The sequence below is a fragment of the Ranitomeya variabilis genome, chromosome 1 (genome assembly GCF_051348905.1).
Source record: "Ranitomeya variabilis isolate aRanVar5 chromosome 1, aRanVar5.hap1, whole genome shotgun sequence".
Classification (NCBI taxonomy): domain Eukaryota; kingdom Metazoa; phylum Chordata; class Amphibia; order Anura; family Dendrobatidae; genus Ranitomeya; species Ranitomeya variabilis.
Window position 1 is genome coordinate 1,099,516,659 of NC_135232.1, and position 15,137 is coordinate 1,099,531,795.

Consider the following 15,137-nt stretch of genomic DNA (forward strand, 5'->3'; position numbering starts at 1 on the left):
CTCCTATATACAGTGTGAGCCCACACATAACCTATGTGCTGTACAGTATGAGCCCCCACATAGCCTCCTATATACAGTGTAATAACACATAACCTTCTATGTGCTGTACAGTATGAACCCCCACATAGCCTCCTATATACAGTGTGAGCCCACACATAACCTTCTATGTGCTGTACAGTATGAGCCCCCACATAGCCTCCTATATACAGTGTGAGCCCACACATAACCTTCTATGTGCTGTACAGTATGAGCCCCCACATAGCCTCCTATATACAGTGTGAGCCCACACATAACCTATGTGCTGTACAGTATGAGCCCCCACATAGCCTCCTATATACAGTGTAATAACACATAACCTTCTATGTGCTGTACAGTATGAACCCCCACATAGCCTCCTATATACAGTGTGAGCCCACACATAACCTTCTATGTGCTGTACAGTATGAGCCCCCACATAGCCTCCTATATACAGTGTAATAACACATAACCTTCTATGTGCTGTACAGTATGAGCCCCCACATAGCCTCCTATATACAGTGTGAGCCCACACATAACCTATGTGCTGTACAGTATGAGCCCCCACATAGCCTCCTATATACAGTGTAATAACACATAACCTTCTATGTGCTGTACAGTATGAACCCCCACATAGCCTCCTATATACAGTGTGAGCCCACACATAACCTTCTATGTGCTGTACAGTATGAGCCCCCACATAGCCTCCTATATACAGTGTAATAACACATAACCTTCTATGTGCTGTACAGTATGAGCCCCCACATAGCCTCCTATATACAGTGTGAGTATTGATAAATTTGGCTCATCTTTTGAGCTTCTGTGCGCCATAGACAAAAATATACTCTAGTCATGGAATGAAATAAATAATTGTTGTTCTGTCTGATACTGCTAAGCCCCACCCACTTGGCAGAGCTTGTTTAAAATCCCCAAAAATTTGCGAATTGAGGGACTGTGCCTTTTGCATAAATTGTTCAACATGTTCAAACTCTTTGATGAATCAAAAGGTTTTAGTATTGAAGATGTTGTCCATTACTTTTATCATTGATGACCTATCCTTAAGATAGGCGATCAATGTCTGATGGGTCATCCGACAACCCGGCACCCCCGCCGATCAGCTGTTCTCGGTGTTGGCCGCAGCGGTCCCCAAAATGCTCAATTGCAGAGCCACTATCAGTAGACGGAGCAGCTCACGGGGTCTGAATACTTTTTCTAGACACTGTACATCATAATGGGAAATGGATGGTAATATAAACAGTTGTTTTACAGTCTGACATGTTGTAAGGTATTAGTCGTGTATCTTATAGAATCGCGTATATAGGTCAGGAATGAGGGCAGTGTTTTGGGCGGTTCAATTAAGGAATCGCAATTTTGCTTGCCTTTGTTTATAGGAACTTTCGTATCGGCTTCCTTGTATGATAGATCTCTGCTCGGGTGGTTACCCATAATGTATCCATAGTTTCATTCATTTTGCGGCTCACATAAATATTTATGGCAGCAGTAAATATTCGGCAGAGTTTAGTAACACACCAACGCCAAGATAAAACAAACCTTCAGCTTTTACTAGAAATGAGAGCTCAAAATAAATCCCAGAAACTTCGCCAACTTTTTTTTGTTGTACTGTGCAATACTTTTCTCGTACACGCCTGGCTGTCGGACTTCTCCTTTATATAAATAATGTTTGTCTCGCTGGAAAGAGAAGCTTGGAGACCTTAATGAGGAAATCTTTAAAGACTATGGATAACTTTGACATAGAAAAAAAAAAGATTTTTTTTACGTATATAACTGCTTACCTTTAGTTAATACAATCACGCTATGTTTCGGTCTGCCAGGTTCATTCCTCCAAGTTCAGATATTGTGGGACTGTCTCTCACTGCAATATAGGCTGGATGTGAGCTCTGTGTGTATCTGGCTTCTATCCTGCACTTATTTCCTCCTGATCTGCAGCCTTTAATCTCTGCCTCCCTGAAACACTAAGCATGTTTTCTCCCCTCACAAAACTGTAGATCTGTGTATAACCCCTTCCTCCTGCTATCTCAAACAGTGAGAAAAGGGAGAGGGAGCAGAAAGAACTGTAAGGATGGATTTGTATCAGTTTTTTAGAAAAGCCCTACCCTAGATACAGGACAGGTAGACCAGTTGTAATGAAAAGTATTTAGGCTACATTCACATTAGCATATACACCAAGAGAGAAATACTCATTCCCAAAAATGGGTTAAAAATACATTTTTATTACAAAATTTCATAAATACATAATGTTCAAAGTAATACAATACACATAACAATATGTCATAGAGGGGAATATACAGGGACAGAGATACAAGTGGGGGACCTGGAAATAGCAGAGCAGCATGCAGACAACATCATAATCCTCATGTAAATCATCAGCTATCAAAGGGATATACTGTGTATAGAAGTGTCAGATATCAAGTAGTATATATAAAGTGCTTGTGCAAAAAACATATGTAAAGGCAAAACAAATATATAAGACTCTCATAGTATATCCCTCCAAGATAGTAGAGAGCAAAGTAAAGTGCAGTGTCATATAATCCAGACCAAAGGTCCTGTGAATGTTGTCAGATCACGAATAGTAAATGACAAAGTCAGATTAAGCAAAGCATATTTACCTTTAGGGTATAGGTATCCAGGTGCCCACCATACCCGACGCACGTTTCGCTCTGGGAGCTTCGTCCAAGGGTGTACATTCACATTAGCATTCAAAAATAGGATCAGAGTAATAATAATAATTTTATATAGCGCCAACATATTCCGCAGCACTTTACAATTATTTGTGCAGACAATAGACATTACAGCATAACAAAAATCACAGTTCAAAAACAGATACCAGGAGGAGTGAGGGCCCTGCTCGCAAGCTTACAAACTATGAGGAAAAGGGGAGACACGAGAGGTGGATGGTAACAATTGCTTTCATTGTTCGGACCAGCCATAGTGTAAAGATCGGGTGTTCGTTTAAAGCTGCATGAACCAGTTAACTGCCTAAATATGTAACAGTACAGACACAGAGGGCTATTAAATGCATAGAGCGTATGATGAGAACATAATGCGAGAAACCTGGAAGCTAAGTCATCTGGGTAATTTCACAATGCATCTCTGGGAAAGGAAGCTGGCGGCAGCCGCTCGCGCATCGAGACAGCTTCGATGGACGACGGAGGGTGAGTATATAACGATTTTTTATTTTAATAATTTTTTTTAACAGGGATATGGTGCCCACACTGCTATATACTGCGTGGGCTGTGTTATATACTGCGTGGGCTGTGTTATATACTGCGTGGGCTGTGTTATATACTGCGTGGGCTGTGTTATATACTGCGTGGGCTGTGTTATATATTACGTGGGCTGTGTTATATACTGTGTGGGCTGTGTTATATACTGCGTGGGCTGTGTTATATACTGCGTGGGTTGTGTTATATACTGCGTGGGCTGTGTTATATACTGCGTGGGCTGTGTTATATACTGCGTGGGCTGTGTTATATACTGCGTGGGCTGTGTTATATACTGCGTAGCCTGTGTTATATACTGCGTGGCCTGTGCTATGCATTACGTGGGCTGTGTTATAAACTACGTGGCTGTGTTGTATACTGCGTGGCTGCTATATACTACGTGGCTCCTATATACTACGTGGCCTGTGCTATATATTATGTGGCTGCTATATACATACATACATACATACATACATACATACATACATATTCTAGAATACCTGATGCGTTAGAATCGGGCCACCATCTACTGTAGTGTTTCTATAAGTGTGGAAAGTGGGGGTGACTTGAGCGGGATGGCAGTTCTTGATAGAGAATGAAAGAATGTTGTGGTCAGAGAGTGGGAGAGGGGAGTTTGTGAAATCGTCCAGAGTAAAGGAATGCAGTAAAGAAACACATTCTTCTTATGATGGATGCAAATGACACCAGACGGACCAGATTCGCTATAATATAATCTGCTTTCTCCACGTATGAGCCACTTCTTGTCCTCCCTCTGATGCCTAAACTCATTATTCGCTCTGAAATAGATTTAAAATGTCATGCCTAAAGGAAGGCATATTGCTAGGTTTACTGAGTGATCAAGTTACTGCTGCCTACTGATGTCTATGGAGAGGGAAAGAAGGAGGCGCAAAGCAGGAGAGAGAGGCAGAGAGGCATATAGCAATAGCACAGTTTAATCCCCTTTTTGCCCAAGGCTTGGAGAGATGGTCATTATTCCCACTTTTTTTTTCAATCACTCCTCCCCAGACCTTTGTATAATGACGACAAAACGACCTTTTAAACCACCTGTTCGGGCACGGAACCTTTATGACATACTCTTGTTTTTCTCATACCTCTTACTGATTGAACCCCCCGACCAACCTGCCCCTCATTTTCAAACTCAATGGGGAAGGTGACTTTTTCCCTCTGATTTTCTAAAATTAATGAAGTAATTCTGATGGAGGAACTCTCCTCTACTGTCAGTAATCGATATGAGCATTTTTATAGGACTATGTTTTACTGGCTGAAATTTAGAACCTTTAATGAATATCGGGCCCTGATTGGGAAAAGCTGACGACCGATTACTCACCCACCACACCCTCCCCTACCTTCCTTTATTCCTTTTGTCCCTACTACTCGGCTTAATCCTCACATTCCTCCCCCTTCTTCCTTTCATTTCTCTTTCTTTTTTATCTTATTTTTTGTTATTAGGGAAAGGCTCATCCGGCACTACAATGTTTTTTTAGCTCTACTGTTTTGGAAGGATTTCATGTTTTCAATGCTCAAGCAATACTTTGTGTTCTGTATGACCATTTTATTTTGTTATTGTTTCTACTGTTCTACTGCAGCACATGTGTGCCTTATGACTGTTATTATTCCTTAAAAATTTTTTGAGAAATAAAGATAATATTTTTTTAAAAAAGAAAGAAATGGCACAGTTGCTCACTAGTAAGGATTTATCTCACCACGGAGCTGGAATCACAGCTACACCGTTAAGTACTGGTGTAAAATGTCCTCCTTTCTGTCACTGGTTCTGCAAATGTGCTACATAGAAATGGCAGAGCAGGAATCTCCTCTGTCTCCAAGTGGGAGACATCATAGCAGCTGTTCTCCCCCCACTAGCTCAAAGACGACTGTAAATTAGAAAGAAAGATGGAAGAGGGGAAAAAAGGGTGAGAAATGCAGGACATACTTCATATAATGGTCAGAAATAGTATTTTTCCTCACTCGCACACGACTGCTTATTCGGAAGTCGCCTGAAACAGCAGGCATGCTTTTAACTTTATGGCTACCAATACATAGTGTACATAGTATATGTTTATTTAGTTATTCCTTTTTATATTTTTACAGATTTGCAATGTTTCACAATGTTCGGGTTCCCCATGAAAACCTTTTAAACCGTACCGGCGACATTTCCTCCAGTGGAAACTACACAAGTGTATACAAGGTACTCTATATATATATATATATATATATATATATATATATATATATATATATATATATATATATATATATATATATATATAAAATATACCTTTATTTTTGGTGCTTATCTTTTAGTGAATACCGTATATACTCGAGTATAAGCCGACCCGAGTATAAGCCGAGACCCCTAATTTTGCCACAAAAAACTGGGAAAACTTAATGATTCGAGTATAAGCCTAGGGTGGAAAATGCAGCAGCTACCCATAAATGTCAAAAATAAAAATAGATACAAATAAAATAAAGTTAAATTAATTGAGACATCAGTAGGTTAAGTGTTTTTGAATATCCATATTGAATCAGAAGCCCCATAAGATGCTTCATACAAAATACGCCCCATATAATGCTCCATACAGTTTATGATGGGCCCCATAAGATGCTCCATATTAAAATATGCCCCATATAATGCTGCACAAATGCTGATTATGGCCCCATAAGATGTTCTATACAGACATTTGCCCCATATAATGCTGCACAAACGTTGATAATGGCCCCATAAGATGCTCCATGTAGACATTTGCCCCATATAGTGCTGCACAAACATTGATTATAGCACCATAAGATGCTCCATGTAGACATTTGCCCCATATGCTGTTGCTGCGATTAAAAAAAAAAATCACATACTCACCTCTCGTCGCTCAGGCCCCCAGCACTTGCTTTAGTCACCTTTCCTCGTTCCACCGCCGGGCGCCGCTGTGTCTTCCCCATTCTCCGCACTGACTCTCAGGCAGAGGGCGCGCACTAACCACGTCATTTCACCCTCTGACCTGAGCGTCACAGGCAGATGATGCGGAAGACGGCGCTCGGCGGTGGAACGAGGACAGGTGAATATCTCCGTGCTCCCCATTATACTCACCCTCTCCCGGCGAGGTCCCTAGCAGCTTCTCTGATGGTCTTCTCCGGGCGTGGCAGCTCTTCCAGCTTTGAGCGGTCACATGGTACCGCTCATTACAGTAATAAATATGCAGCTCCACTCCTATGGGAGTGGAGTCGTGTCCATATTCATTACTGTAATGAGGGGTACCATGTGACCGCTCAAAGCTGTAAGAGTTGCCGGCACCTGGAGACCATCGGACATGCAGGGACCGCGCCAGGAGCAGGTGAGTATATGACAGCCGCCGCTCCCCCTCCCCCGCCGACCCCCCAGGGACAATGACTCAAGTATAAGCTCAGAGGGGCACTTTCAGCCTAAAAAAATGGGCTGAAAATCTCGGCTTATACTCGAGTATATACGGTACTTATATTTTGTATGAAATAACAATGCTGAAGAATCTTTTTCTGGGACTCTGCATGTTGCCTTTCTCAGTCCTTCCCAGAAATGTATGGATGACTTGCCAGAATATGTGGGGACACCTCAACAGGTGTAAAGATGCTCCAGAATTGTTATTTTAGGAAGGAAGTCATTCTCTTGAACAGACTTGGAACTGAAAGTAGTAGAATTATACCCATACAAAATGCTAATTATGCAAATTGTCTCTTCAGAGAGGAAGATTACTAGAAATCTAGCGCCATCTATAGGAAGTAGCAATCCTAACAGTCAATGTCGACCCTTTAACGAGCCTTGTCACATGACTTAGGATAATAGCCAAACGAGAATCTCAATTTGCAGACACTGTGTTTCTGGGAATTGTCTCTTCAGAGAGGAAGATTACTAGAACTCTAGTGCCACCTATTGGAAGTAGCAATCCTAAAAGTCTATGTCGACCCTTTTTCCTCTCTGAAGACACAATTTGCATAATTAGCATATTTCCCAGAGGAGCATTGCAGCTTTAAGTCTCCTCATCTTGGCATGCTTAGCATGTCAATCTCCGCAAGGAGAAACGATACCCAAAGAAAATGTATTTATTTATTTATTTTTTTAAATCTATCTTTGTCTTAACAGCTTTTACTTAAAAAACTAACTCCAAAAAATAAACCACTGTCATTGTAGATTGCAAACTGATTCAAGTTTCAAATTTTGATCTTGTGGGAGTGTTTCTCCCAGCAATATAGGCTGGATGGGAGGTCTGTGTCTATCCAGAGCGCTGCTGTCTTCATTAACATCTTCCCAGCTTCTGTTTTCATGTGCTTTCCTACAGCACGTTTTCTCTGCCCTCCCTCAGACCATACATGCTTTCTCCACTACTTTATTTTTGGGGATTATTTTATATCATTGTAGATCTTTACTGTGACTTATCCATATTATTTTTGGGGGGTAATTTTTTTTTTTTTTTTCCTCTAGGACCCAAAGCAGCGTCTTGGTGCTTCTCTCGGCACTCTGTCCAGCGGGAGAGTTTCAATCATTGGCATGGTAGTCACAAACTTGAAGCTTGCCATCACTATTGCTGTCCGTTTCTCTGCTACACGCCGTCAGTTTGGACCTACTGAAAATGAAGAGATCCCAGTTCTTGAATATCAGCTGCAGGTACATGTAGTCTCTGTTTTATAGGTTTATGATATCCTGACCATCAGCATTTGTCTCCTCGTTCACTTCTTGAGTACTTAAAGTTGTATAGAGACCTTATTCTGCTACGTTACAATTTTTGTTCTAAAGCCGAGCAATGAATAACTAAGCAGAGCATATAACTAAGCGTATAACTACGCGCCAGAGCGGTTTATGTAGCATATCCTATTATATTTGGGTGGAGGTGTTCCTGACGGATCCTAAATATTTATTTAACTTGCCATGTGTCACATCACTCACAAACGTATTTTTCAAATGTACAAATCCTTAAATATCTCACGTTCGATTTTATGCCTTAGAATAATGAGGACGACCTTTAGACAAGAGGGAAAACCGATACTGATGGTGGAAAAACACGGATCAGGTTTATGCAGCGATTCAAATTGTGTAGTTTTACTGCATGGTTGGGCGAAATTTCCTGAAAGTTTGGATTACACCAGAAATAAGACTCGATTGCATGAGAATGTACAGCTGAAAATGAAGTCAGTCAGCTGTGATAAAGGCGTACATAAAAAAGTAATGCTGTGTATCGGTTGTGGAGTTGTAGGAGACCTCAGCTTCTTATGGCTCTATCAATATTTAAAAGTTGGACATGGGGGGGAAAATTGATTTTCACATGTGGCAGTGCATGTTTATTAAATGTATGCACACAGGACCCGATTCATCAATTGTGGATTTCATTTTAGTGACTTTTCTTTTCTTGTCTTGTGATATTCGTCAATGGTTTTTGCACCAAATTTTTCAGAATAGCACACATGGTTCATCAATTTTGCACAATTTGCTCTTTATTTTTTACTACAACCTTCTAAGGCATGTTTTCCACTGAAATGTCGCAAATGTACCGTATATACTCGAGTAACTTTGCCACAAAAAACTAGGAAAACTTAATGACTCGAGTATAAGCCTAGGGTGGAAAATGCAGCAACCGGTAAATTTCAAAAATAACTATAGATACCAATAAAAGTAAAATTAATTGAGACATCAGTAGGTTAAGTGTTTTTGAATATCCATATTGAATCTGGAGCCTCATATAATGCTCCATACAGTTCATGATGGGCCCCATAAGATGCTCCATACAAAATACGCCCCATATAATGCTGCATAAAGTTTATGATGGGCCCCATAAGATGCTCCATATTAAAATATGCCCCATATAATGCTGCACAAAGGTTAACAAGGGCCCCATAATATGCTCCATAGACACATTTGCCCCATATAATGCTGCTCAAATGCTGATTATGGTCCCATAAGATGCTCCATAGAGTAATATGCTGTTGCTGCAATTAAAAAAAAAAAATGGCATACTCACCTCTCGTCGCTCAGGCCCCCAGCACTTGCTATATTCACATGTCCTTGTTCCACCGCTGGGCTCCATCTTCAGGGTCCTCTGCACTGACGTTCAGGCAGAGTGTGCGCACTAACCACGTCATCGCGCCTTCTGACCTGAGCGTCACTGCAGAGGACGCGGAAGACTGAGCCTGGCGGTGGAACGAGGACAGGTGAATATCGCGCAATGCTGCTCAACCTCCCCATTATACTCACCTCCCAGCGTGGTCCCTGGCAGCTTCCCTGATGGTCTTCTCCGGGTGCTGATAGCTTCTTCGAGCGTTGAGCGGTCACCGGTTCCGCTCATTGCAGTAATTAATATGCGGCTCCACCCCTATGGGAGTGGAGTCGCATCCATATTCATTACTGTAATGAGCGGTACCATGTGACCGCTCAACGCTGGAAGAAGCTGTCAGCGCCCGGAGACCATCAGAGATGCAGGGACCTCACCAGGAGCAGGTGAGTATGATGTCACAGCTGCTGCTCCGCCTCCCCCGTCGACCCCCCTGGGACAATGACTCGAGTATAAGCCGAGAGGAGCACTTTCAGCCTAAAAAATGGGCTGAAAATCTCGGCTTATACTCGAGTATGTACGGTAATAAAAAAAAATCTCATGTCTACGTAAATCATTCCAGAGGAAAGCTGGACTACATTTATTTAAAATGTAGTGATGATATTATTATTATTATTATTATTATTATTATTATTTATTTTTATTTTTTTTAAAGTCACAATTGATGAATCAGCAGAAAACCCCAAAACGATTTAAATACCAAAAACAAGACCAAAAAAAGTGCAAATGCAATAATGAATCAGGTCTCAAGTTTCAGTCTTCATTCCTTAATGCTTCATTTATTTTCTGAACCCTTAATATGCAATTTGCAGACTAAAGCAAGTTTCCTAATTTTCACTTACAGAAGTGTCATCCTCAGTAATACAGGCTGGATGTGAGCCCTGTGTTTATCCAGGGTGCTGCTGTCTTCATTAGCTCACATATCAGTCCAACTGCTACTGTGCATATAACTTCCCCTTCCCTTCCTACAGCTCGTTTTCTCTGCCCTTCCTGAGACTTTACAAGCTTTCTACCCTTTCCACACTGTGGAGATCGGTATACAGTCCACTTCCCTGCTGCTATCTCTAACACTGAGAAAAGGAGAGAACAGAAGGAGCTTTCAGAACCAGGAAATAGAACTTAGATGGATTTTTAACATTTTTGAAAATCTTTCAGCTAGATAATATAGCTAGACATAGAAACTTTGCATGAATATGGTAGAAATTTTTTTTTTTAATGAAGACCATTCAGAAAATTGTATCTTAACATTTAAGAAACAAATGAACAATAAAAAAACAACTCTCTGCGAAATTGTTCATAGCCTTTATTGTTGAGGGTCACACGCTGTATATAGTCATTAGTCATATGAAAAAGTTTGTGCACCCCTATTAATCTTAAGCTAAATGTTTTATAAAAATTGTTTTTTTGCAACAGCTATTCCAGTTTCATATATCTAATAACTGTTGGACACAGTAATGTTTCTGCCTTGAAATGAGGTTTATTGTACTAACAGAAAATGTGCAATCTGCATTCAGACAAAATTTGACAGGTGCATAAGTATGGGCACCCTTATCATTTTCTTGTTTTAAATACTCCTACCTACTTTTTACTGACTTACTAAAGCACTTTTTTTGGTTTTGTAACCTCATTGAGCTTTGAACTTCATAGCTAGGTGTATGCAATCATGAGAAAAGCTACTTAAAGTGGCCACTTGCAAGTTGTTCTCCTGTTTGAATCTCCTCTGAAGAGTGGCATCATGGGCTCCTCAAAACAACTGTCAAATGATCTGAAAACAAAGATTATTCAACATAGTTGTTCAGGGGAAGGATACAAAAAGCTGTCTCAGAGATTTAACCTGTCAATTTCCACTGTGAGGAACATAGTAAGGAAATGGAAGAACACAGGTACAGTTCTTGTTAAGGCCAGAAGTGGCAGGCCATCAAAAACATCAGAAAGGCAGAGAAGAAGAATGGTGAGATCAGTCAAGGACCACCTCCAGAGAGCTGCAGCATCAACTTGCTGCAGATGGTGTCACTGTGCATCGGTCAACTATACAACGCACTGTGTTTTTTTGCCACCATGCATAACGCCTTTTTGTATAACCAAACAACTCAATCTTGGTTTCATCAGTCCACAGGACCTTCTTCCAAAATGAAATTTGCTTCTCCAAATGTGCTTTTGCATACCTCAGCCGACTCTGTTTGTGGCGTGCTTGCAGAAACGGCTTCTTTCGCATCACTCTCCCATACAGCTTCTCCTTGTGCAAAGTACGTTGTATAGTTGACCGATGCACAGTGACACCATCTGCAGCAAGTTGATGCTGCAGCTCTCTGGAGGTGGCCTGAGGATTGTCCTTGACTGATCTCACCATTCTTCTTCTCTGCCTTTCTGATGTTTTTCTTGGCCTGCCACTTCTGGCCTTAACAAGAACTGTACCTGTGTTCTTCCATTTCCTTACTATGTTCCTCACAGGCGAAATTGACAGGTTAAACCTCTGAGACAGCTTTTTGTATCCTTCCCCCTGAACAACTATGTTGAATAATCTTTGTTTTCAGATCATTTGACAGTTGTTTTGAGGAGCCCATGATGCCACTCTTCAGAGGAGATTCAAACAGGAGAACAACTTGCAAGTGGCCACTTTAAGTAGCTTTTCTCATGATTGCATACACCTGGCTATGAAGTTCAAAGCTCAATGAGGTTACAAAACCAAAAAAAGTGCTTTAGTAAGTCAGCAAAAAGTAGGTAGGAGTATTTAAAACAAGAAAATGATAAGGGTGCCCATACTTATGCACCTGTCAAATTTTGTTTGAATGCAGATTGCACATTTTCTGTTAGTACAATAAACCTCATTTCAAGGCAGAAACATTACTGTGTCCAACAGTTATTAGATATATGAAACTGAAATAGCTGTTGCAAAAAAAAAACAATTTTTATAAAACATTTAGCTTAAGATTAATAGGGGTGCCCAAACTTTTTCATATGACTGTATATCTGCCATGTCTGTTTTTGTATAGCTAAGCTAGGTAGTGACATGGCCCAATATGAGGAGATCAGAGGATTTGAGCTATAGGTGATGTAGCAAGTAATCCACTCCACCGAGAAGTTAACTACGTTCTGGATTTGTGTGTGTTTTTCATTGTTTTTTTCCCCCTTTTTCAGCAATGGAGGCTGATTCCTTATCTAGCCGCAGCTTACGTTTTAGACTACTTCTCCAAGAGTTTCTTTTTAAACTTGGTCGAACTTCAGATTGGGATTCTCATGAAGGATCGGAGCCCGAGACAGGTGCGTACTGCTATTGTGAGAGTCATTAAAGGTGATGGCATGTTCCTACATTCTGCCGGAGAAGTGACCTTCCCCGAAATCCTTCCTACCGCCTTGTGCCCTCATGTATTCCTCCTCCTTTCCTTCCAAGAGTCAACTTTCTTATTTCTCCATTGTTTTAGCCATACAAGGGCTTGATTTTTGCAGGAACCTACTGTAGTTTTGAATGATACCATTCATTTTTCCATACAATGGTAAAAAAAAAAAATAAGGTTACTTTTATGATTTGTTTTTTAGTGGTGAAAAAAAGAAAAAATGGTTTCTGTCGCAATATTCTGAGAGTCGTACCTTTTTTTTTTTGGTTTCCCTTGATGGAGCTGTGTGAGGGCTTGTTTTTTGCGTGTCGAGCTGATGTTTTCATTAGCACTATTTTGGCAGATTGGTGACCTATTTGTCAGTGTCTTTCTCCTCTCATCTCATCGAGAAAGCACATGAACGCTCATGTGTATGGTGGAGTTGGGAGAGATAACGTGCTGCTTAACAAAAGTTTCTCATGTGCATGACCGGCTATAGACTTTTACTGAATCCTTGAGCTTTTGTACTGAGTCAACCATTACCACATCATGTCGCAGAGAGTTCCATAATGTCTTTGCTGTTGCAGTTAAGAATCCATAGTCTAACTGCTCACACAGTACAGAATTCATTCTCACTGCTAATATAGTACAAAATCCATAGTCTTAATGCTCTTACAGTAAAGAATCCATAATCTCACTGCTCACACAGTATAGAATCCATAGTTTCACTGCTCGCACAGTAGAGAATCTGTAGTCTTGCTACATCCACAGTGAAAAATCCATAGACTCCATGCTCACACAGTAAAGAATCCATAGACTCACTGCTCGCACAGTAAAGAATCCATAGACTCACTGCTCGCACAGTAAAGAATCCATAGACTCACTGCTCGCACAGTAAAGAATCCATAGACTCACTGCTCGCACAGTAAAGAATGCATAGACTCACTGCTCACACAGTATAGAATCCATAGTTTCACTGCTCACACAGTAGAGAATCTGTAGTCTTGCTACTTCCACAGTGAAAATTCCATAGTCACTGCTCACACAGTAAAGAATCCATAGACTCACTGCTCGCACAGTAAAGAATCCATAGACTCACTGCTCACACAGTATAGAATCCATAGTTTCACTGCTCACACAGTAGAGAATCTGTAGTCTTGCTACATCCACAGTGAAAAATCCATAGACTCCATGCTCACACAGTAAAGAATCCATAGACTCACTGCTCGCACAGTAAAGAATGCATAGACTCACTGCTCGCACAGTAAAGAATGCATAGACTCACTGCTCACACAGTATAGAATCCATAGATTCACTGCTCACACAGTAAAGAATGCATAGACTCACTGCTCACACAGTATAGAATCCATAGATTCACTGCTCACACAGTAGAGAATCTGTAGTCTTGCTACTTCCACAGTGAAAATTCCATAGTCACTGCTCACACAGTAAAGAATCCATAGACTCACTGCTCACACAGTAAAGAATCCATAGACTCCATGCTCACACAGTAAAGAATCCATAGACTCACTGCTCGCACAGTAAAGAATCCATAGACTCACTGCTCGCACAGTAAAGAATCCATAGTCTCACTGCTCGCACAGTAAAGAATCCATAGACTCACTTCTCACACAGTAAAGAATCCATAGACTCACTGCTCGCACAGTAAAGAATCCATAGTCTCACTTCTCACACAGTAAAGAATCCATAGACTCACTGCTCGCACAGTAAAGAATCCATAGACTCACTGCTCGCACAGTAAAGAATCCATAGACTCACTGCTCGCACAGTAAAGAATCCATAGACTCACTGCTCGCACAGTAAAGAATCCATAGTCTCACTGCTCGCACAGTAAAGAATCACGGTCTGTGATGAGATTTCCACCTTAGTTCCTGTAGACATAGAGGATGCCCCCTTGTCATCGTTGCAGGTGTAGGTGTGTAGATTATTGTACAGATCTTTGTACTGTTCCATCATATATTTGTACAGCATAATAAAATCGTTTTTAAATCTTGCGTTTTCCAGACCAAATAACCTCAGCTTTGATAACCCTGTCTTGCTATTGCAGTCCATTAAAGCAATTTCATAATGTGAGAATACTCCTTTAATTAGTTTGCTTTAATTAGACAGCATGAAAATAAGCAGATTTGCACTTGACTTTCTCATTCTATCTTCTGGCTTCCATGGAGCTCGGCCCCTAGTGCCTGCCCAGTGCTTGGCTGAGAGTGCTCAGTAGTTACATTCCAGGACAGGGGTTAACTCCTAGCATTCCAGTCACCTCTCTCCATTAATTTCTATACTGCAGTTAGCTGTTCACCTCGCTCCCTCTCAGCTCCTGACGTGCTGCTGTTATAGATCTTGTAAAATCAACAGCTTACAGCTTTTAGACAGGTCTCGTAATCCCAGTTCTTGACTCTCCTGTCCAGAGCGGTGCGCTTGTACCAGATGCCTTGTTATCGCCATGATAACCGTGTAGACAGAACAAACCACTGATAGCGGAA

General features: G+C 41.0%; 1 protein-coding gene across 7 annotated transcripts in view; it reads left to right on the forward strand.

The window, feature by feature from the left end:
• Positions 1-15,137, forward strand: part of ACOX3 (acyl-CoA oxidase 3, pristanoyl) — a 94,499-nt gene that overhangs the window by 27,843 nt on the left and 51,519 nt on the right. For all 7 annotated transcript variants that reach the window (XM_077280068.1, XM_077280072.1, XM_077280071.1 and 4 more), the window contains 3 exons: positions 5,346-5,442; positions 7,702-7,884; positions 12,461-12,583. In XM_077280068.1, the coding sequence (XP_077136183.1) occupies positions 5,346-5,442; positions 7,702-7,884; positions 12,461-12,583 (403 nt within the window). The remainder of the gene's footprint in view (positions 1-5,345; positions 5,443-7,701; positions 7,885-12,460; positions 12,584-15,137) is intronic.